The 25,746-nt window shown below is 40.8% G+C and overlaps 1 protein-coding gene across 1 annotated transcript; it reads right to left on the reverse strand.

The window, feature by feature from the left end:
• Positions 1-1,702: 1,702 nt before the first annotated feature.
• LOC120041232 (zinc finger protein 135-like) lies at positions 1,703-22,183 on the reverse strand (the record flags this gene model as incomplete). Its single annotated transcript, XM_038986169.1, has 2 exons — positions 1,703-2,368; positions 21,689-22,183. Coding segments are annotated over 2 exons (1,161 nt in total), but the record flags the coding sequence as incomplete, so codon positions are not given.
• Positions 22,184-25,746: the final 3,563 nt, after the last annotated feature.

A 25,746-nucleotide genomic window follows, 5' to 3' on the forward strand; every position in this document is an offset into this window, starting at 1 on the left:
GGACCACACGACTGGACAATAATCAAGATTAGACAAAACTAGAGCCTGCAGAACTTGCTTTTTGGAGTGTGGTGTCAAAAAAGCAGACCATCTCTTTGAGGCTAGACCTCTCCCCATCTTTACAACCACTGAATCTATATGTTTTGACCATGACAGTTTACAATCTAAGGTAATGCCAAGTAATTTAGTCTGCTCAACTTGTTCAACAGCAACACAATTCATTACCAGATTCAGCTGAGGTCTAGAACTTAAGGAATGATTTGTACCAAATACAATGCTCTTAGTTTCAGAGATGTTCAGTACCAGTTTATTACTGGCCACCCATTCCAAAACAGACTGCAACTCTTTGTTAAGTGTTTCAGTGACATCATTAGCTGTGGTTGCTGATGCGTATATGGTTGAATAATCAGCATACATGGACACACATGCGTTGTTTAATGCCAGTGGCAGGTCATTGGTAAGAATAGAAAAGAGTAGAGGGCCTAGAGAGCTGCCCTGAGGTACATTACGCTTTATATGTTTGACATTAGAGAAGCTTCCATTAAAAACCCTCTGAGTTCTAGTAGATAGATAGCTCTGAATCAACATTATGGCAGAGGTTGAAAAGCCATAGCACATACGTTTTTTCAACAAGAGGTTATGGTCACTAATATCAAAGGCTGCATTGAAATCTAACAATAGAGCTCCCACAATCTTCTTGTTATCAATTTCTCTCACCCAATCATCAGTCATTTGTGTCAGTGCAGCACATGTTGAGTGCCCTTCTCTATAAGCATGCTGAAAGTCTGTTGTTAATTTGTTTACAGAGAAATATCATTGTATTTGGTCAAACACAATTTGTCCCAACAGTTTGCTAAGAGCTGGCAGCAAGCTTATAGGTCTGCTGTTAGAACCAGTAAAGGCCGTGTTTACCACTCTTGGGTAGTGGAACTACTTTGGCTTTCCTCCAGGCCTGAGGACAAAGACTTTCCTCTAGGCCCAGATTAGAAATATGACAGATAGGAGTGGCTATAGAGTCAGCTACTGTCCTCAGTAGCTTCCCAACTAAGTTGTCAATGTCATTATTGATCGATATCAATTTTTCCACCTCTCCCACACTAACTTTACAAAATGTAATACTTGCACTGCTTTTATTTCATTATGATTTTTTACAAGTTTTTTTCCATCATTCTTTATATCATTGATCTTGGCTTCCTAATAAAGTGTATTATTTTGTTGAGTTTGGTCACATCATTTCTCCATTTGCAGTACGTAAGCCAGCCAGATGTGCAGCCAGACTTATTAGCCACTCCTTTTGCCCCAACTCTTTCTAACATACAGTTTTTAAATTCCTCATCAATCCATGGAGCCTTAACAGTTCTAACAGTCAGTTTCTTAACAGTAACATGTTTATCAATAATTGGAAGAAGCAATTTCATATGGTTTTCCCACAGTCTGAGCTTTTGTAAGCCTTCTCCTCTATGTGCAGTCTCATGTGTTCTTTCAGGTTGTTTAATTGGTTCAAACTCTTTCCAGACTGGGAGCAGTGGAAAGGCTTCTCCCCTGTGTGTATTCTCTCGTGTTTTTTCAGGTTCCCTGACCGGTTAAAACACTTGCCACACTGGGAGCAGTGGTAAGGCTTCTCCCCTGTGTGTATTCTCTCGTGTTTTATCAGATCCTCTGACCGGTTGAAACACTTTCCACACTCTGAGCAGTGGTAAGGCTTTTCAACTGTATGTATTCTCTCATGTTTTTTCAGGCTGCTTAATTGGTTAAAACTCTTTCCACACTGGGAGCAGTGGTAAGGCTTCTCCCCTGTGTGTATTCTCTCATGTTGTTTCAGGTTCCATAACTGATTAAAACACTTGCCACACTGGGAGCAGTGGTAAGGCTTCTCCCCTGTGTGTATTCTCTCATGTCTTTTCAGATCCCCTGACCAGTTGAAACACTTTCCACACTGGGAGCAGTGGTAAGGCTTCTCCCCTGTGTGTATACTCTCATGTCTTTTCAGATCCTCTGACCGGTTGAAACACTTTCCACACTCTGAGCAGTGGTAAGGCTTTTCAACTGTATGTATTCTCTCATGTTGTTTCAGGTTCCCTAACTGATTAAAACACTTGCCACACTGGGAGCAGTGGTAAGGCTTCTCCCCTGTGTGTATACTCTCATGTCTTTTCAGATCCTCTGACCGGTTGAAACACTTTCCACACTCTGAGCAGTGGTAAGGCTTTTCAACTGTATGTATTCTCTCATGTTGTTTCAGGTTCCCTAACTGGTTAAAACACTTGCCACACTGGGAGCAGTGGTAAGGCTTTTCAACTGTATGTATTCTCTCATGTTGTTTCAGGTTACTTAAATGGTTAAAACTCTTTCCACACTGGGAGCAGTGGTAAGGCTTCTCCCCTGTGTGTATTCTCTCATGTCGGTACAGGTCCCTTAACTGGTTAAAACACTTTCCACAGTGGAAACACGGGTGTCTTCTTGTTGGTTTGGACGTGCCTGGCTCTGGTTCCTCTGAGTCTGGTCTGTCTCCTGCAAAAGACAATGTGTTTTTAAAAAAGAGACCTGAATGAAACCTCCACATGATAAATAGGCCTTGGTACGAGGGTAAATCCTAATCAGATCGCTCAATAAGCTAAGGCCAGTTTTAACAATCTTGGTGTGATTTTAAAACAAATGTTGTAGAGTTTCTTGGTAATTACTGATAATGTTTACATTACTTAGTTATTCATTCTGTTTTACAAGTCAGAACACAAAAAACTAAACCGTTCTTGGACACTCAAGACACAGACGTCGCTTAATTCCAATTGAGCAAGTGGTTCTAAATATATAACTTTCATAGCTGTATGATACAGAATGCAACCTACAGTCGTGGCCAAAAGTTTTGAGAATGTCACAAATATTAATTTCCACAAAGTTTGCTGCTTCAGTGTCTTCAGATATTTTTTTCAGATGTTACTATGAAATACTGAAGTATAATTACAAGCATTTCATAAGTGTCAAAGGCTTTTATTGGCAATGACATGAAGTTGATGCAAAGAGTCAATATTTGCAGTGTTGACCCTTCTTTTTCAAGACCTCTGCAATCCACCCTGGTGTCAATTAACTTCTGGGCTAAAACATCCTGACTGATGGCAGCCCATTCTTGCATAATCAATGCTTGGAGTTTGTCAGAATTTGTGGATTTTTGTTTGTCCACCAGCCTCTTGAGGATTTACCACAAGTTCTCAGTGGGATTAAGGTCTGGGGAGATTCCTGGCCATGGACCCAAAATATTGATGTTTTGTTCCCCGAGCCACTTATCACTTTTGCCTTATGGCAAGGTGCTCCTTCATGCTGGAAAAGAAATTGTTCGTCACCGAACTGTTACTGGATGGTTGGGAGAAGTTGCTCTCGGAGGATGTGTTGGTAGCATTCCTTATTCATGGCTGTGTTCTTAGGCAACATTGTGAGTGGGCACACACCCTTGGCTGAAAAGCAACCCCACACATGAATGGTCTCAGGATGCTTTACCGTTGGCATGACACAGGACTGTTGGAAGCGCTGACCTTGTCTTCTCTGGACAAGCTTTTTTCCAGATGCCTCAAACAATCGAAAAGGGGATTCATCAGAGAAAATGACTTTACCCCAGTCCTCAGCAGTCCAATCCCTGTACCTTTTGCAGAATATCAGTCTGTGTGCAGATGCACTCACACCTGCCTGCTGCCATTCCTGAGCAAGCTCTGTACTGGTGGTGCCCCGATCCCGCTGCTGAATCAACTTTAGGAGACGGTCCTGGCGCTTGCTGGACTTTCTTGGGTGCCCTGAAGCCTTCTTCACAACACTTAAACCGCTCTGAAGCCTTCTTCACAACAATTGAACCGCTCTCCTTGAAGTTATCGATGATCCGATAAAGGGTTGATTTAGGTGCAATCTTACTGGCAGCAATATCCTTGCCTGTGAAGCCTTTTTTGTGCAAAGCAATGATGACGGCACGTGTTTCCTTGCAGGTAACCATGGGTGACAGACGAAGAACAATGATTCCAAGCACCACCCTCCTTTTGAAGCTTCCAGTTTTGGGGGGGATTCAGTTCATTTGCATGGCAAAGAGGGACTTTGCAAATAATTACAATTAATCTGATCACTCTTCATAACATTATGGAGTATATGCAAATTGCCATCATAAAAACTGAGGCAGCAGACTGTGAAAATATTTGTCATTCTCAAAACTTTTAGCCACAACTGTACACACTTCCTTAAACATAAAATACGTAAATAAGTAATTTTAAGTGGAAGTCCAAAACTTGTTTTTACGTCGAAGACACAAAGCACATCAGTAAAATCTCCCCGTTGTCGAAAGGGTTCGACACCTGGTGTTTAAATGGCCCAGTTTCTTATTTAGACGTTCACAGATTTTCAACATTTTGACTATCGTTGATGTCATATTTTGGGTAAAGTAAAAAATAAAGTGAAATATTTGGCAAGATGTTCCTAAAACTGAGAGTAACTACAATAAACAAAAATATAAACGCAACATGTAAAGTGTTGGATGTTTCATGAGCTGAAAAAAAAGATTGCAGAATGTTTTACATTTTTTTACATACATTTATTCTTTGCCAAGATAATCCATCCACCTGACAGGTGTGGCATATCAAGCTGATTAAACAGCATGATCATTACACAGGTGCACCTTGTGCTGGGGAGAATAAAAGGCCACTAAAATGTGCAGTTCTGTCACACAACACAATGCCACAGATGTCTCAAGTTTTGAGGGAGCGTGCAATTGCCTTGCTGACAGCAGGAATATCCACTGGAGCTGTTACCAGATAATTGAATGTTAAAATCTCTACCAGAAGCCGCCTCCAACGTCATTTTAGAGAATTTGGCAGTACATCCAACTGGCCTCACAACCACAGACCACATATAACGACGCCAGCCCAGGACCTCCACATTGTCTGAGACCAGCCACCCGAGTTGCATTTCTCTTTGTAATGAAGCCCTTTTGTGGGGAAAAACTAATTCTGATTGGCTGGGCCTGGCTCCGCAATGGGTGGGCGTAAGCCCTCCAGGGCCCACCAATGGCTGCGCCCCTGCCCAGTTATGTAAAGTCCATAGATTAGGGCCTCATTTATTTATTTACAATCACTTACTCATATAAACTGTAAATCGTTGTTTATATTTTGGTTCAGTATACACACACACAGTGCATTCGTTAAAAACTTCTCTAGGATAGGGGGCAGCATTTTCACATTTGGATGAAAAGCATATCCAAATTCAACTGCCAGCTACTCATCCCCAGAAGATAAGATGTGTATATTATTAGTAGATTTGGATGGAAAACACTCTGAAGTTTCTAAAACTGTTTGAATCATGTCTGTGAGTATAACAGAACTTATTTAGCAGGCGAAAACCCGAGGACAAACCATTCAGATTCTTTTTTTTGAGGTCACTCTCTTTTCAATTAGTTTTCATTGGGAATCCAGATTTCTAAGGGACCTTCTTGCAGTTCCTACCGCTTCCACTGGATGTCAACAGTCTTTAGAAATTGGATGAGGTTTTTCCTATGTGTAATGAAGAAGTACGGCCATCCAGAACGAGGGTAACTTGAAGTGTACTGTTAGATAGAGGAGCGTGACCAGCAAGCTAGCTACAGTTTGTTTTCCTCCTGTATTGAACACAGATCATCCCGTCTTTAATTTTATTGATTATTTACGTAAAACAATACCTAAAGTTGTATTACAAAAGTAGTTTGAAATGTTTTGGCAAAGTTTACAGGTAACTTTTGAGATACTTTGTAGTCACGTTGCGCAAGTTGGAACCGGTGTTTTTATGGATCAAACGTGCCAAATAAATGGACATTTTGGATATATATCGACGGAATTAATCGAACAAAAGGACCATTTGTGATGTTTATGGGACATATTGGAGTGCCAACAAAAGAAGCTCGTCAAAGGTAAGGCATGAATTATATTTCTATTTCTGCGTTTTGTGTCGCGCCTGCAGGGTTGAAATATGCTTCTCTCTCTTTGTTTACTATGGTGCTATCCTCAGATAATAGCATCGTTTGCTTTCACCGAAAAGCCTATTTGAAAGCTGACACGTTGGCTGGATTCACAACAAGTGTAGCTTTAATTTGGTATATTGCATGTGTGATTTAATGAAAGTTTGATATTTATAGTATTTTAGTTGAATTTGGCACTCTGCATTTTTACTGGCTTTTGGCCAGGTGGGAGGCTAGCGTCCCACATATCCCAGAGAGGTTTTAAGTATTCAGACCCCATCACCTTTTCCAAATTTTGTTACATTTCAGCATTATTCTAAAATTGATTCAATTGTTTCCCCCCCCCTCGTCAATCTAAACTCAGCAAAAAAAAGAAACGTCCTCTCACTGTCAACTGCGTTTATTTTCAGCAAACTTAACATGAGTCAATATTTGTTGGAACATAACAAGATTCAATAACAGACATAAACTGAACAAGTTCCACAGACATGTGACTAACTGAAATTGAATAATGTGTCCTTGAACAAAGTGGGGGGGGGGGGGGGGGGTCAAAATCAAAAGTAACAGTCAGTATCTGGTGTGGCCACCAGCTGCATTAAAGGAGGACTGTAGCATCTAATGATGAATTACTATGGAGTCTGATGCTTTAAAGGAGAAGTTTACCCAAAATCCAGAACCTCCTAAGTGATTCCATACATTGAAACTAGTCCAGTGGATTTTTTCCCTCTCCCCCTCTCTCTCCCTGTAGTGCTGTACTGAAACAGCTGCAAAACGTGACTCGTGACGTTGCTGGATGCGGGCCTCGCTCTGCTGCTTTGCCAGTTAATTTGTTATTTTATTACAGCTATGGCCTTTGTCTTTCACCTGGAGTTGTTCATTTATTTCTGAGAAAAAAACACTAACATAAAACATATACAAAATAAACTCAGCAAAAAAAAATACGGGTCTTTTTCAGGACCCTGTCTTTCAAAGAATATTCGTAAAAATCCAAATAACGTCACAGATCTTCATTGTAAAGGGTTGAAACACTGTTTCCCATGCTTGTTCAATGAACCATGAACAATTAATGAACATGCACCTGTGGAACGGTTGTTAAGACACAAACAGCTTACAAGACGGTAGGCAATTAAAGTCACAGTTATGAAAACTTAGGACACTAAAGAGGCCTTTCTACTGACTCTGAAAAACACCAAAAGAAAGATGCCCAGGGTCCCTGCTCATCTGCGTGAACGTGCCTTAGGCATTCTGCAAGGAGGCATGAGGACTGCAGATGTGGCCAGGGCAATAAATTGCAATGTCCGTACTGTGAGACGCCTAAGACAGCGCTACAGGGAGACAGGACGGACAGCTTATCACCCTCGCAGTGGCAGACCACGTGTAACAACACCTGCACAGGATCGGTACATCCGAACATCACACCTACAGGTACCTACAGGATGGCAACAACAACTGCCCAAGTTACACCAGGAACGCACAATCCCTCCATTGGTGCTCAGACTAGAGGACGACCGATTATGATCTTTCAACGCCGATACCGATTATTGGAGGACCAAAAAAAGCCGATACCGATGAATCAGACGATTATTTTTTTCCAAACTTGTAATAATGAAAAATACAACAATACTGAAGGAACACTTATTTTAACTTAATACAATACATCAATAAAATCAATTTAGCCTCAAGTAAATAATGAAACATGCTCAATTTGGTTTAAATTATGCAAAAAAAAAGTGTTGGAGAAAAAAGTAAAAGTGCAATATGTGCTATGAAAGAAAGCTAACGTTTCAGTTCCTTGCTCAGAACATGAGAACATATGAAAGCTGGTAGTTCCTTTTAACATGAGTCTTCAATATTCCCAGGTAAGAAGTTTAGGTTGTAGTTATTATAGGAATTATAGGACTATTTCCCTCTATACCATTTGTATTTCATTAACCTTTGACTATTGGATGTTCTTATAGGCACTTTAGTATTGCAAGTGTAACAGTATAGCTTCCGTCCCTCTCCTCGCTCCTCCCTGGACTCGAACCAGCAACACAACGACAACAGCCACCATCGAAGCAGCGCTACCCATGCAGAGCAAGGGGAACAACTACTAGAAGGCTCAGAGCGAGTGACGTTTGAAACGCTATTAGTGCGCGCTAACTAGCTAGCCATTTCACTTCGGTTACACCAGCCTCATCTCGGGAGTTGATAGGCTTGAAGTCATAAACAGCGCAATGCTTGACGCACAATGAAGAGCTGCTGGCAAAACGCACGAAAGTGCTTTTTGAATGAATGTTTACGCGCCTGCTTCTGCCTACCACCGCTCAGTCAGAAACGTAGATACTTGTATGCTTGTATGCTCAGTCAGATTATATGCAACGCAGGACACGCTAGATAATACCTAGTAATATCATCAACCATGTGTAGTTAACTAGTGGTTATGATTGATTGTTTTTTATAAGATAAGTTTAATGCTAGCTAGCAACTTACCTTGGCTTACTGCATTTGCGTAACAGGCAGTCTCCTTGTGGAGTGGAACGAGAGAGAGGCAGGTCGTTATTGCGTTGGACTAGTTAACTGTAATGTTGCAAGGTTGGATCCCCCGGGCTGACAAGGTGAAAATCTGTTGTTCTGCCCCTGAACAAGGCAGTTAACTCACCGTTCCTAGGCCGTCATTGAAAATAAGAATGTGTTCTTAACTGACTTGCCTAGTTAATTAAAGGTATAAAAATAATAATAAAAATAATAATAATAATTCGGCGCCCAAAAATACCGATTTACGATTATGAAAACTTGAAATCGGCCCTAATTAAATCGGCCATTCCGCTTAATCGGTCGACCTCTAGCTCAGACTGTCCGCAATTGAATGAGAGAGGCTGGACTAAGGGCTTGTAGGCCGGTTGAAAGGCAGGTCCTCACCAGACAGCACCGGCAACAACGTCGCCTCTGGGCACAAACCCACCGTCACTGGACCAGACAAGACTGGCAAAAAGTGCTTTTCACTGACAAGTCGCGGTTTTGTCTCCAGGGGTGATGGTCGGATTCGCGTTCATCGTCGAAGGAATGAGCGTTACACCGAGGCCTGCACTTTGGAGCGGGATCGATTTGTAGGTGGCGGTGTGTCACAGCATCATCAGACTGAGCTTGTTGTCATTGCAGTCAATCTCAACGGTTTGCGTTACAGAGAAGACATCCTCCTCCCTCATGTGGTACCCTTCCTGCAGGCTCATCCTGACATGACCCTCCAGCATGACAATGCCACCAGCCATACTGCTCCTTCTGTGCATGATTTCCTGCAAGACAGGAATGTTAGTGTTCTGCCATGGCCAGCGAAGAGCCCGGATCTCAATCCCATTGCGCACGTCTGGGACCTGTTGGATCAGAGGGTGAGAGCTAGGGCCATTCCCCCCAGAAATGTCCGGGAACTTGCAGGTGCCTTAGTGGAAGAGTGGGGTAACATCTCACAGCAAGTACTGTCAAATCTGGTGCAGTCCATGAGGAGGAGATGCACTGCAGTACTTAACCTGTTTGGGATAAGGGGGCAGCATTTTCACGTTCGGATGAGAAGTGTGCCCAGAGTAAACTTCCTGCTACTCAGGCCCAGAAGATAATATATGCATATTATTAGTAGTATTGGATAGAAAACACTCTGAAGTTTCTAAAACTGTTTGAATTATGTCTGTGAGTATAACAGAACTCATATAGCAGGCGAAAACCTGAGAAAAATCCAACCAGGAAGTGGGAAATCTGAGGTTTGTAGTTTTCAACTCATTGCCTATCGAATGTACAGTGTCTATGGGGTCATATTGCAGCCTTCCTAAGGCTTCCACTAGATGTCAACAGTCTTAGAACATTGTTTGAGGCTTCTACTGTGAAGGAGGGGGGAACGAGAGCTGTTTCAACCAGAGGTCTGCCAGTGGCATGAGTTGATCACGCGCCTAAACGTGAGACAAAGGAATTCTCTGGTTGGAACATTATTGAAGATTTATGTTAAAATCATCCTAAAGATTGATTCTATACATCGTTTGACATGTTTCTACGAAATGTAATATACATTTTTGAACTTTTCATCTGAACTTTCGCCTGGACTTGCCCGCGCCTCGTGAGTTTGGATTTGTTTACCAAACGCGCTAACAAAAGGAGGTATTTGGACATAAATGTTGGACTTTATCGAACAAAACAAACATTTATTGTTGAACTGGGATTCCCGGGAGTGCATTCTGATGAAGATCATCAAAGGTAAGTGAATATTTAAAACGCTATTTCTGACTCAACAACATGGCGGGTATCTGCATGGCTTGTGTCTGAGCGCCGTACTCTGATTATTGCATGGTTTGCTTTTTCCGTAAAGCTTTTTTGAAATCTGACACAGCGGTTGCATTGATAGAGGGCGCTATTTTCACTTTGGGGGAAAATCGTGCCCAATTTAAACGGCCTCGTACTCTATTCTTGCTCGTACAATATGCATATTATTATTACTATTGGATAGAAAACACTCAAGTTTCTAAAACCGTTTGAATTATATCTGTGAGTAAAACAGAACTCATTTTGCAGCAAACTTCCTGTCAGAAAGTGAAAAATCTCAAATCGAGGCTCTGTTCCCTATCATTTTGCTTGAGATTTATGACTATACATGCACTTCATACACCTTCCACTAGATGTCAATAGGCTGTGAGAAGTGAAATGGGATCTCTAGCTCTTTCTATGGTGAAAAGAGGACTCTTGGAATGACAGGACCCCAATTTCCTCTGTTCAGGATGACGCGGGTTGGACATCAGCGTTAGCTTCTGAAAAGCTTTCCCTATAGACGTGTAATATCTCCGGCTTTGATTTTATTTGATAAATGTGACAATATCATCGTAAAGTATGTTTTTTCAATATAGTTTAATCAGATTATTGAATTTTTTTCGGGCGTTTTTGCGTGTTCCGTTCACTGCGTTTGTTCACGAAGGAGAGCTTAGCGGCACTTGGCTAGTTTTGCTTGCTAATTCGCGAGGGAAAAAGGCCATTCTAAAACCAAACAACGATTGTGATGGACAAAGGACCCAGAACGCGCTGGTTATCAAGGGCGCAAAGTATTGACACATTTTAAATACAGACACAGACTGTGTGGAAAATTATTTAAGACTGAGACTCTCTCCAATACAACATTGCAGAGTTATGTGCATCCTTTCAAGCACACCCTTCTCATTAACCTGTGGTGAGTTACTTACAAATTTCAAAGAACATATAAGGTTTAATATGTAAGATTGTTAAATAAAGAGCAAAATAATTTATTATTATTATATTAGTTGTGCGCTGGTGCTATAAGAACTCTTATAGGAAGAGCTGGGTTTTGACAAACTCACACTCATTCTTATGTTTAATAAATGTATCGTATAGTGTGTGTGTGTGACCGGCTTACAATGATGGCAAAATACAACACTTGAGAGTGCGCTGACCCTGGTGCTAGATGGGGTACAGCTGGAGGTTGAATGTTTGAAGGGGTATCGGACTATAAAACGTTTGGGAACCACTGCATATACACCATACCATTTTTTAATTCCTCATCAATCCACGTGGATTTAACAGTGTTTACAGTAATATTCTTAATGGGTGCATGCTTATTAGTAACTGGGATAAGCATTTTCAAATGTGTCAAGGGCAGCGTCTGGTTGCTCATCATTACACACCACGGACCAACAAATATTATTTACATCAAAAACATAGGAATCACTACAAAACGTATTGTATGACCTCTTTTACACAATATTAGGCCCAGCCTTTGGAACTGTGGTTTTCCTAGATATGGCTACTATATTGTGATCTGATGGATCTGGAAACTGCTTTAAAACACATTTCTGCAGCATTAGTAAAGATATGATCAAAATATGTTGATGATTTAATTTCTGTACTGTTTGTAACTACCCTGGTAGGTTGATTGATAACCTGAACAAGGTTGACGGCACTGGTTACAGTTTGAAGCTTTCTCTTGAATGGGCAGCCTGATCACAGCTTTCCTCCAGTATTAGTTAATTAATTGCCAGTGTCTGGAGTTTAGTTTTCCTGTTCTACAGTCTTATAAAGATAGGGGGGTTGACTGGGACAGGCAATGTAACATCCATAATATTTTGAGAAAATGTTCTTGAAAAACGAGCACCTTACATAGGATCATCTTATAACTGTCTCTCTAAAGCTACCTTTCATCAAGGTTTTTCATAACATCCATATCCACCAGTCTATCTTCCTGTCAACTAACAGAACTCTGCTGGTTGTCCTGGTAACAGATACCAGTCCATCTTCCCGTCAACTAACAGAACTCTGCTGGTTGTCCTGGTAACAGATACCAGTGGGCAGATCTATTGTATTTGTTCAAACTAAACTACAGCACTTACTTTTATGTGTCAAATCTGATCCTTTCTTCTCTTCTCCTCCTCTCACAGTTCCACTCAGCCCCGTTGTTTTCCTGCAGTCCACCAGCAGCACAGACAACCTCTTCATACCCAGCAGTAAGGTGCTACCGGGACAGGCACGACACGGGGACTCCGGGAGGGAGGAAGGGCTAGCGTTGTCCTGGTAACCATAATGAGGGGACACAGACACATATCATTATGGATGCTGATGTCACTGTTGACATGAAGGGCATTACAGACACCCAGCCCAGACCCAGATAGAGCAAGCTGTATGCTAGACCAGACCAAGCTGTACCATCTGGTGTTCTGTTCTGGAGAGACTCTTCTCTGACTCGTCAGCATCAGGATGTTGTTGAGGCTCCCCAAAGGATCCACGATAGTCACGTCTCTCTCCTGTGTGAACGAGAACAGCAAACAGACGGTAAACTTATGACCATCTATGACAATCAAGAGGCATGAATATGTCTAAAATGGCCACTTTCATCATGATTTTGTCAAATATTGTTTGTGTTGCAAATGCATAGGGTCATTTCCACAAAATGGGTGCCTTTAACATCCCTTTGATATTTTAAGTGAATTTTAAAAGCCTGTTATATTAGATGAGGTGAACTTTAATGTAGACCACATGGAGAATGAGAATTCAATAATCAAAGTCCCAAAAACATATGTACCAATGGCAGATTGCCCCTTAAACAATTCCCACAGTACTGAACAACATATTCAAGTGTAGAACAGAAGTAGAATGCCCCGTTAAAACAACACATTATTTCAAGAACTGCATAGTGCCCGTTTTTAAGACAGTACTCACTGTTGGTAATCTGATCTTCATCCTCCTCCTTTTTCACTCCCAAAACGTCGTCCTCCTCTTTTATTGAGATAGCCTCCTCTTCCTCTTTTACTCTAAAAGGTTCTTCCTCTTTCACTACATTCTCTTCTTTCATTGTTATGGCATCTTCCTCCTTTTTGATTCTGAAAGCTTCTACCTCCTCCTCTTCCACTTTGACAACCTCTTTCCCATCTTCCCCTTTCACTGTAATATCATCCTCTTCTTCTTTCAATGTGATAGCTTCCTCTTCCTCCTTTTTCATCCTGAAAGCTTCTTCCTCTCCTTTCATCAGAGCTTCTTTCTCCGTCGAGCTTAGTGAACTCATGCTCCGGGCGATTAGCCTAGTGCATTATCAATTTAACACATTTGCAAATTTAACAAGCAAATTACGTTTAAATGAACTAGTAGATAAGTAAACAGAATTATATTCAAAACACTAAGAGTAAAATACACAAGATTGGTCTAAAGCGCTTCAATTTTTCGGTTTTAGGTTCGCTAGCAAATCACCACGTTGGTTGAATCAGAAGCCTTTTGTCGCTGTTGAAGAAGCCTCCAGTTCCGTCCACTAGATTATACGTCACGCAAGCAGCATCACCTGAAAGACTCAAATCGCCATCTGCTGACTGGAGTGGGTAACGCAGATTGGAAAAATATTAATTACAATGTTTATTCTTGCAAGCAATGTCATGAGAGGTAATAAGAAATAAAAAAACAGATGTTATGTTTTCTCTTACTTCTTACAGCCAATACTTTACTCCAGGGCTGACCTGCCCATTAGGTAGGATTAGGTGACAGATTAAAGAGTTTTCATTTTTATGTCATAGTTATTCTGAACCCACTGCATGCAAGTCGTCTAAATTAGCCTAAGTGATTTGTATTTTCCTTCAACTTTCTGAAGAGGAAAAAGCCCTGAAATGCCCCTGTCTGAGTGCATTTGTCTACCATTATGTTTAGCTGTTGGGCGATTATGCTAATGACAACCATCTTCTGGTTGATGGAAAAGCTTTCCCAAAAACCTTGTCAATTAAATGTTAACTACAAAGTAGTCTATGCCTACCTGGCATAATGATATCATGATTATTTGCATCAATCCTGTTGTGATTTGTTCAGCAAACTCTGCAATCACATGTGTGCTACAGAGACACCACCAACCAAGCAAGGCTCTTGCTGGTGCCACTAACATTAAAGGGTATCTACACACAAAAATGAAAATTTCTTAGATTTTTCTCAGACTTCAAAAGTGGTCTCTTGATGTGGTTTAAGTATTGTTGTGGACTTAGAACATCCAATATTGTTGTTTTTCTATTAACAGTGTGATTTAGAGAGAAAAACAGAAAAACAGGGACAAATGTGAAACCTGGAAAAACTGAGAAAATGGAATTAGGTTAAAAAAAGAAAAGAAAACGGATTTGATAGGGCCCTAAATATTCTATTCAGTTTCTCTCATTACTGGATTGTCTAGGGATAGTGTAGAGTAACAGCTGTATCCCGAAGTGACCTTTAACCTCCCTGCTCCTCAATACTTCTTCCACTGGATCAAAGCTTCAGCCAAGTAGGATACATGATAGTGGCAACACATGGAGTTGGGTTGGATATTGTCATGGTAGGATACATGATAGTGGCAACACATGGAACTGGGTTGGATATTGTCATGGTAGGATACATGATAGTGGAAACACATGTAGTTGGGTTGGATATAGTCATGGTAGGATACATTGGGCGGCAAGATGTTCTTTACCATTCGGCCATCAGATTTGCCACCAATGCTCCTTATAGGACACCTCACTGCACTCTATACTCCTCTGTAAACTGGTTATCTCTGTATACCAGTCGCAAGACCCACTGGTTTAATGATTATTTATAAAACCCTCTTAGGCCTCACTCACCCTTAGCTAAGATATCTACTGCAGCCCTCATCCTCCACATACAACACCCGTTCTGCCAGTCACATTCTGTTAAAGGTCCCCAAAGCACACACATCCCTGGGTCGCTCCTGTTTTCAGTTCGCTGCAGCTAGCGACGGGAACAAGCTGCAAAAAACACTTAAACTGGACAGTTTTATCTCCATCTCTTCATTCAAGGACTCAATCATGGACACTCTTACTGACAGTTGTGGCTGCTTCGCGTGATGTATTGTTGTCTCTACCTTCTTGCCTTTGTGCTCTTGTCTGTGCCCAATACTGTTTGTACCATGTTGTGCTGCTACCATGTTGTGTTGCTGCCATGTTGTGTTGCTACCATGTTGTTGTCATGTGATGTTGGTACCATGTTGTGTTGGTACCATGTTGTGTTGCTACCATGTTGTTGTCATGTGGTGTTGGTACCATGTTGGTGTTATGTGGTGTTGCAACCATGTTGTGTTGGTACCATGTTGTGTTGGTACCATGTTGTGTTGCTACCATGTTGTTTTGCTACCATGTTGTGTTGCAACCATGTTGTGTTGCTACCATGTTGTTGTTATGTGGTTTTGCAACCATGTTGTTGTCATGTGGTGTTGCTACCATGTTGTGTTGCTGCCATGTTGTGTTAGAACCATGTTGTTGTCATGTGGTGTTGCTACCATGTTGTTTTCATGTTGTGTTGCTACCATATTGTTGTCATGTGGTGTTGCTACCATGTTGTTGTCATGTGGTGTTTCTACCATGTTGTTGTTATGTGGTGTTGCTACCATGTTGTTGTTATGTGGTGTTGCTACCATGTTGTGTTGCTACCATGTTGTGTTAGGACCATGTTGTGTTGCTACCATGTTGTTGTCATGTGGTGTTGCTAACATGTTGTGTTGCTACCATGTTGTGTTGGTACCATGTTGTGTTGCTACCATGTTGTTTTGCTACCATGTTGTGTTGCTACCATGTTGTGTTGCTACCATTTTGTGTTAGGGCCATGTTGTTCTCATGTTGTGTTGCTACCATGTTGTTGTTATGTGGTGTTGCTACCATGTTGTCATGTTGTGTTGCTACCATGTTGTTGTTATGTGGGGTTGCAACCATGTTGTTGTCATGTGGTGTTGCTACATGTAATAATAACATGTATGATTTATATAAAGTTCTTTAGTAAAAAAACATTAGTGACATAATTTTGTATTTAATATTACATAGTAAACTTTAATAATTGTAATATGTATGTTTAAATGACTGTACTAAAGTTTTTGAATAAAATAAAAGGTTTGAAATAAAATGTCATTTACTTTCAATGAATTTAAATCTCTCTCCCTCTGTCTCTCCCCTTGGCTGGAAATGTTAAACGTCAAGAAGATGTGAATCTAGGGGGGCTCTTACACACAGGGGAACTATATGTACACAAAATAACTAACAACCTGGACCCCCAGGTGTCTTTCAAAACATATGTTTTACAAATCACCTAAAAAGATCATTTTTACACTTTCAAAAATAGTTTAGGGGAGATGTCCGAGGGATGTCTCAGTCAACCCCCCCCAAAATAAGCCCCAGAGGCCTCACACCATCCTCTTTGAAAGGTTCATTGTACTCTTTAACTATGCTTCCTTTACTGACGACCTAAACAGATCACTTTTACCCTTTTAAAAATAGTTGTCAGCTATCCAGATGTAATGGTCAAGAGGTCGTGAACCTAGAGGGGCCCTTGAACACATGTTGTGTTGAGGTACACATATGTTTTCTGTTTATGAAGGAATAAATGATTGACAGGATATAGACCACAAAACAACAAAAAAAGATAACTGTATTCTTAACGATGTGCCCTTTACTAATGACTTAAACAGATAATTTTACTCCATGAATAACCTTTTACTGCAGGGGGCTAAATCAGGGGCCTTCAATGCTGCAGAAATGTTTTGGTACCCTTCCCCAGATCTGTGCCTCAACACAATCCTGTCTCGGAGCTCTAAGGACAATTCCTTCAACCTCATGGCTAGGTTTTTGCTCTGAGATGCACTGTCAACTGTGGGACCTTATATAGACAGGTGTGTGCCTTTCCAAATCATGTCCAATCAATTGAATTTACCACAGGTGGACTCCAATCTACTTGTAGAAACATCTCAAGGATGATCAATGGAAACAGGATGCAACAGAGCTCAATTACGAGTCTCATAGCAAAGGGTTTGAATACTTATGTAAATAATTTTTTTGTGATTAATACATTTGCAGAAATTTACAAAAAGCCTGTTTCCGCTTTGTCATTATGGGATATTGTGTGTAGATTGCTGAGGAAATTGTTTGATTAATCCATTTAAGAATAAGGCTGTAACGTAACAAAATGTGAAAAAAGTCAAGGGGTCTGAATACTTTCCAAAGAAACTGTAAGTGATTGAGGAGAGAGCATCATTGCTATATTCTAATTAAAATTATTGACCCATAAGAGAACACATGACCAAAGCCAGGCGTGAACCATATAGAATTAAAACAACATTCATCTTAATGAGAAATATAATTAAATTAACAAAAGTTTGCATAATCAATGTTTATTGGAAAGTAAAACAAAGAACTCTTCATTGAGACAATGATAAACAGCAATCTGTGGGAGAGTTGTGGTGGATATTATAAAATAAGGATCTGCTGGAGTCCAAGTCAAACCAAGATTCTTTATTTCTGAGCTCAGAGAGAATAACAGAGTTTGGTATTTTATTAGGATCCCCATTAGGTGTTGCAAAAGCAGCAGCTACTCTTCGTGGGGTCCACACAAAACATGCCACAGAATACAGCACATCAATAGACAAGAACAGCTCAAGGACAGAACTACATACATTTTGTAAAAGGCACACGTAGCCTACATATCAATGCATACACACAAACTACCTAGGTCAAATAGGGGAGAGGGGTTGTGCCGCGAGGTGTCTTTGTATTAGCAACTATTAATTATGAGCTTATGTGGTATTAAAGTTAAGGGACATCACTCTGGGCGGGGTGATCCTCAGTAGGGGATAAAAAGGGAAAACACCATCTTTTGAACTGAGTGTCTTGCTTGCAAATTAATGTAAGTGTAAACTCCGGGTTGCAATCCTTATTAACTTCTTATGGTTGCAGGGGCAGTATTGAGTAGCTCCGATAAAAGGTGCCCATTTCAAACGGCCTCGTACTCAATTCTTGCTCGTACAATATGCATATTATTATTACTATTGGATAGAAAACACTCTCTAGTTTCTAAAACCGTTTGAATTATATCTGTGAGTAAAACAGAACTCCTTTGGCAGCAAACTTGCTGACCAGGAAGTGGAAAGTCTGAAATCGATGCTCTGTTCTGGGGCATGCCTATAAATGGTCATGATATGTATGACTATGCATGCACGTCATACACCTTCCACTAGATGTCAAGAGGAAGTGAGAGAAGAAATGGAGTGAATATCTTGGTCTGAGGTGGAATTAATCCTCTTGGAATGACGTGACCCCAATTTCCTGTTTCCTGGAGCGCGCGAGAAGGGACCTTGTATTGCCTTCTGTAAAGCTGTCGTTATAGACGACTGATATCTCCGGCTTTGATTTTATTTGATACATGTTACAATATCATCGTAAAGTATGTTTTTTCAATATAGTTTTATTAGATAATTGAATTTTTTTCGGGACGTTAGGCGTGTTGCGTTGTGTGCCTTTGTTCAGGATGGAGAGCTTCGCGCTACTTGGCCAGTGTGCTTGCTAATTCAAGAGGGGAAAAGGACGTTCTAAAACCAAACAACGAATGTTCCCGACAAAGGACCCCTTGTACAACATTCTGATGGAAGATCATCAAAAGTAAGACCCATTTTATGATGCTATTTCATATATCTGTCGAACATGTGTACTATTAGGTAGCGCCCAGATTTTGGGCACTGTCGCTATAACATAAGCTGGATGTGGTAATGAAGTTATTTTTTAGAATTCTAACACGGCGATTGCATTAAGAACTATCTATCATTTCCTATACAACATGTATTTTTTAGTCATGTTTATGAATAGTTATTTGGTCAGAATAGCTGAGTTTCAGAAACATATACGGAGATTCTGGGAAAAAGATGCTACGTTAGCACAATGTGTAACCACGTATTTCAGCTCTAAATATGCACATTTTCGAACAAAAAATAAGTGTATTGTATAACCTGATGTTACAGGACTGTCATCTGATGAAGCTTATCAAGGTTAGTCAAAAATGATATATCTTTTGCTGGTTTGTTACGATCGCTAACTGTTGCTGCTGGTAAATGGCTTGTGTTTCTGGCTATTGTGGTAAGCTAATATAAAACTATATTGTGTTTTCGCAGTAAAACACTTTAAAAATCGGAAATATTGGCTGGATTCACAAGATGTTTGTCTTTCATTTGCTGTACACTATGTATTTTTCAGAAATGTTTTATGATGAGTATTTAGGTATGTCACGTTGGTGTCTAATTATTCCGGCTGCTTTCGGTGCAATTTCAGATTTTAGCTGCAATGTAAACTATGATTTATACCTGAAATATGCACATTTTTCGAACAAAACATAGATTTATTGTATAACATGTTATAAGACTGTCATCTGATGAAGTTGTTTCTTGGTTAGTTTGGTTGGTTCTAGGTTAGTTTGGTTGGTTTTGTGCATGCTACCTGTGCTGTGAAAAATGTCTGTGCTTTTTTCTATTTTGAGGTGAGCTAACATAAATATACGTGGTGTTTTCCCTGTAAAACATAAAAAAAATCGGACATGTTGGCTGGATTCACAAGATGTGTATCTTTCATTAGCTGTATTGGACTTGTTAATGTGTGAAAGTTAAATATTTTAAAAAATATATATTTTGAATTTCGCGCCCTGCACTTGGACGGGCTGTTGTCATAAGTGTACCGACACCGCCCTGCAGCCATAAAAGGTTAAACAAACTAAGCTCTGATCAAATACGGATTTCCTGTGGTCTCTTCTGTGCACATAGGGCAGAATTCCCTTACAGACTATGCAAACAATTTGGGATTTTCAACATATTCATGTTTCTTATAAAAAGAATAAGTGATGCAGTCAGTCTCTCCTCAACTCTTAACCAAGAGAGACTGGCATGCATAGTATTAATATCAGCCCTCTGATTACAATTAAGAGCAAAACGTGCCGCTCTGTTCTGGGCCAGCTGCAGCTTTACTAGGTCTTTCCTTGCAGCACTGGACCACACGACTGGACAATAATCAAGATTAGACAAAACTAGAGCCTGCAGAACTTGCTTTTTGGAGTGTGGTGTCAAAAAAGCAGACCATCTCTTTGAGGCTAGACCTCTCCCCATCTTTACAACCACTGAATCTATATGTTTTGACCATGACAGTTTACAATCTAAGGTAATGCCAAGTAATTTAGTCTGCTCAACTTGTTCAACAGCAACACAATTCATTACCAGATTCAGCTGAGGTCTAGAACTTAAGGAATGATTTGTACCAAATACAATGCTCTTAGTTTCAGAGATGTTCAGTACCAGTTTATTACTGGCCACCCATTCCAAAACAGACTGCAACTCTTTGTTAAGTGTTTCAGTGACATCATTAGCTGTGGTTGCTGATGCGTATATGGTTGAATAATCAGCATACATGGACACACATGCGTTGTTTAATGCCAGTGGCAGGTCATTGGTAAGAATAGAAAAGAGTAGAGGGCCTAGAGAGCTGCCCTGAGGTACATTACGCTTTATATGTTTGACATTAGAGAAGCTTCCATTAAAAACCCTCTGAGTTCTAGTAGATAGATAGCTCTGAATCAACATTATGGCAGAGGTTGAAAAGCCATAGCACATACGTTTTTTCAACAAGAGGTTATGGTCACTAATATCAAAGGCTGCATTGAAATCTAACAATAGAGCTCCCACAATCTTCTTGTTATCAATTTCTCTCACCCAATCATCAGTCATTTGTGTCAGTGCAGCACATGTTGAGTGCCCTTCTCTATAAGCATGCTGAAAGTCTGTTGTTAATTTGTTTACAGAGAAATATCATTGTATTTGGTCAAACACAATTTGTCCCAACAGTTTGCTAAGAGCTGGCAGCAAGCTTATAGGTCTGCTGTTAGAACCAGTAAAGGCCGTGTTTACCACTCTTGGGTAGTGGAACTACTTTGGCTTTCCTCCAGGCCTGAGGACAAAGACTTTCTTCTAGGCTCAGATTAAAAATATGACAGATAGGAGTGGCTATAGAGTCAGCTACTGTCCTCAGTAGCTTCCCATCTAAGTTGTCAATGTCATTATTGATCGATAACAATTTTTCCACCTCTCTCACACTAACTTTACAACATTCAATACTTGCACTGCTTTTCTTTCATTATGATTTTTTCCCATCATTCTTTATATCATTGATCTTGGCTTCCTAATAAAGTGTATTATTTTGTTGAGTTTGGTCACATCATTTCTCCATTTGCAGTACGTAAGCCAGCCAGATGTGCAGCCAGACTTATTAGCCACTCCTTTTGCCCCAACTCTTTCAAACATACAGTTTTTAAATTCCTCATCAATCCATGGAGCCTTAACAGTTCTAACAGTCAGTTTCTTAACAGGTACATGTTTATCAATAATTGGAAGAAGCAATTTCATATGGTTTTCCCACAGTCTGAGCTTTTGTAAGCCTTCTCCTCTATGTGCAGTCTCATGTGTTCTTTCAGGTTGTTTAATTGGTTAAAACTCTTTCCAGACTGGGAGCAGTGGTAAGGCTTCTCCCCTGTGTGTATTCTCTCGTGTTTTTTCAGGTTCCCTGACCGGTTAAAACACTTGCCACACTGGGAGCAGTGGTAAGGCTTCTCCCCTGTGTGTATTATCTCATGTTCTTTCAGATGCCCTGACCGGTTGAAACACTTTCCACACTGGGAGCAGTGGTAAGGCTTCTCCACTGTGTGTATTATCTCATGTTTTTTCAGATCCCCTGACTGGCTGAAAAACTTTCCACACTGGGAGCATTGGTAAGGCTTCTCACCTGTGTGTATTCTCTTGTGTTGTTTCAGGTTCCCTAACTGGTTAAAACACTTGCCACACTGGGAGCAGTGGTAAGGCTTCTCCCCTGTGTGTATTATCTCATGAACTTTCAGGGTCCTTAAATGGTTAAAACTCTTTCCACACTGGGAGCAGTGGTAAGGCTTCTCCCCTGTGTGTATTATCTCATGTTCTTTCAGGTTCCCTGACCGGTTAAAACACTTGCCACACTGGGAGCAGTGGTAAGGCTTCTCCCCTGTGTGTATTATCTCATGTTCTTTCAGATGCCATGACCGGTTGAAACACTTTCCACACTGGGAGCAGTGGTAAGGCTTCTCCCCTGTGTGTATTATCTCATGAACTATCAGGGTCCTTAAATGGTTAAAACTCTTTCCACACTGGGAGCAGTGGTAAGGCTTCTCCCCTGTGTGTATTCTCTCATGTCGGTACAGGTCCCTTAACTGGTTAAAACACTTTCCACAGTGGGAACACTGGTGTCTTCTTGTTGGTTTGGACGTCCCTGGCTCTGGTTCCTCTGAGTCTGGTCTTTCTCCTGCCAAAGACAGTGTGTTTTAAAAAAAAGAGATCTGAATGAAACCTCCACATGATAAATAGGCCTTGCTACGAGGGTAAATCCTAATCAGATCGCTCAATAAGCTAAGGCCAGTTTTAGAATCAGATGTCGCTTAATTCCAATCGAGCAGGTGGTTCTAAATATATAACTTTCATAGCTGTATGATACAGAATGCGACCTACAGTCGTGGCCAAAAGTTTTGAGAATGACACAAATATTAATTTCCACAAAGTTTGCTGCTTCAGTGTCTTCAGATATTTTTGTCAGATGTTACTATGACATACTGAAGTATAATTACAAGCATTTCATAAGTGTCAAAGGCTTTTATTGGCAATGACATGAAGTTGATGCAAAGAGTCAATATTTGCAGTGTTGACCCTTCTTTTTCAAGACCTCTGCAATCCACCCTGGTGTCAATTAACTTCTGGGCTAAAACATCCTGACTGATGGCAGCCCATTCCTGCATAATCAATGCTTGGGGTTTGTCAGAATTTGTGGGTTTTTGTTTGTCCACCCGCCTCTTGAGGATTGACCACAAGTTCTCAATGGGATTAAGGTCTGGGGAGATTCCTGGCCATGGACCCAAAATATTGATGTTTTGTTCCCCGAGCCACTTATCACGTTTGCCTTATGGCAAGGTGCTCCATCATGCTGGAAAAGACATTGTTCGTCACCGAACTGTTACTGGATGGTTGGGAGAAGTTGCTCTCGGAGGAATTGTTGGTGGCATTCCTTATTCATGGCTGTGTTCTTAGGCAACATTGTGAGTGAGCCCACACCCTTGGCTGAAAGCAACCCCACACATGAATGGTCTCAGGAGGCTTTACTGTTGGCATGACACAGGACTGATGGAAGCGCTCACCTTGTCTTCTCCGGACAAGCTTTTTTCCAGATGCCTCAAACAATCGAAAAGGGGATTCATCAGAGAAAATGACTTTACCCCAGTCCTCAGCAGTCCAATCCCTGTACCTTTTGCAGAATATCAGTGTGTGCAGATGCACTCACACCTGCCTGCTGCCATTCCTGAGCAAGCTCTGTACTGGTGGTGCCCCGATCCCGCTGCTGAATCAACTTTAGGAGACGGTCCTGGCGCTTGCTGGACTTTCTTGGGTGCCCTGAAGCCTTCTTCACAACAATTAAACCGCTCTGAAGCCTTCTTCACAACAATTGAACCGCTCTCCTTGAAGTTATCGATGATCCGATAAAGGGTTGATTTAGGTGCAATCTTACTGGCAGCAATATCCTTGCCTGTGAAGCCTTTTTTGTGCAAAGCAATGATGACGGCACGTGTTTCCTTGCAGGTAACCATGGGTGACAGAGGAAGAACAATGATTCTAAGCACCACCCTCCTTTTGAAGCTTCCAGTTTTGGGGGGGATTCAGTTCATTTGCATGGCAAAGAGGGACTTTGCAATTAATTACAACTCATCTGATCACTATTCATACCATTCTGGAGTATATGCAAATTGCCATCATACAAACTGAGGCAGCAGACTGTGAAAATTCATATTTGTGTCATTCTCAAAACGTTTGGCCACAACTTTACACACTTCCTTAAACATAAAATAAGTAAATAAGTAATTTTAAGTGGAAGTCCAAAACGTATTTTTACGTCGAAGACACAAAGCACATCAGTAAAATATCCCCGTTGTTGAAAGGGTTCGACACATGCTGTTTAAATGGCCCAATTTCTTATTTAGACGTTCACAGATTTTCAACATTTTGACTATCGCTGATGTCATATTTTGGGTAAAGTCAAAAATAAAGTGAAATATTTGGCAAGATGTTCCTAAAACTGAGAGTAACTACAATAAACAAAAATATAAACGCAACATGTAAAGTGTTGGATGTTTCATGAGCTGAAAAAAAAGATAGCAGAATTTTTTACATCCCTGTTAGTTAACATTTATTCTTTGTCAAGATAATCCATCCACCTGACAGGTGTGGCATATCATGCTGATTAAACAGCATGATCATTACACAGGTGCACCTTGTGCTGGGGAGAATAAAAGGCCTCTAAAATGTGCAGTTCTGTCACACAACACAATGCCACAGATGTCTCAAGTTTTGAGGGAGCGTGCAATTGGCATGCTGACAGCAGGAATATCCACTGGAGCTGTTACCAGATAATTGAATGTTAAATTCTCTACCAGAAGCCGCCTCCAACGTCATTTTAGAGAATTTGGCAGTACATCCAACTGGCCTCACAACCACAGACCACATGTAACGACGCCAGCCCAGGACCTCCACATCGTCTGAGACCAGCCACCCGAGTTGTATTTCTCTTTGTAATGAAGCCCTTTTGTGGGGAAAAACTAATTCTGATTGCGGATTGCGGCCCAGCCAATGGGTGGGCATATGTCCTCTAGGGCCCACCAATGGCTGCGCCCCTGCCCAGTTATGTAAAGGTGAGTTCAACTCGGAACTTAACCGAACATGAGGTTTTCCTGTGTGGCTTGGGTGATTCACCAGCCACATACCGACCTCCTCTGATAGGGGGCGTGTGCCTAAACGGCACTATGGTTGAGGATGCCAGACTGGCAACCTGGTCAGAAAAATCTGCAATCAGTTTGGAAATGTTCAACGATGCTTGTGTAAATGTGAATTTCAGAGTATTTCTGTTATATGATGTGGCTCTCTGCAATTTCTCCAGATATTTTGGAGGCATTTCTGAACATGGTGCCAATGTAAACTGAGATTTTTGGATATAAATATGCACATTATCGAACAAAACATACATGTATTGCGTAACATGATGTCCAATGAGGGTCATCTGATGAAGATCATCAAAGGTTAGTGATTCATTTTATCTCTATTTCTGCTTTTTGTGACTCCTATCTTTGGCTGGAAAAATGTCTGTTTTTTTGACTTGGTGGTGATCTAACATAATCATATGTTGTGCTTTCGCTGTAAAGCATTTTTGAAATCGGACACGATGGGTAGATTAACAAGATGTTTATCTTTCATTTGCTGTATTGGACTTTTTAATGTGTTAAAGTTACATATTTCTAAAAAATATTTTTGAATTACCCGTGCTGCCTTTTCAGCGGAATGTTGTCGAGGGGTTCCGCTAGCGGAACGCATGTCCTAGACAGGTTTAAGGGGTATTTGTGTGTAGATTGAATCAGGCTGTAACGTAACAAAATATGGAAAAGTCAAGGGG

The sequence above is a fragment of the Salvelinus namaycush genome, unplaced genomic scaffold (genome assembly GCF_016432855.1).
Source record: "Salvelinus namaycush isolate Seneca unplaced genomic scaffold, SaNama_1.0 Scaffold420, whole genome shotgun sequence".
NCBI classification, from domain to species: Eukaryota; Metazoa; Chordata; class Actinopteri; order Salmoniformes; family Salmonidae; genus Salvelinus; species Salvelinus namaycush.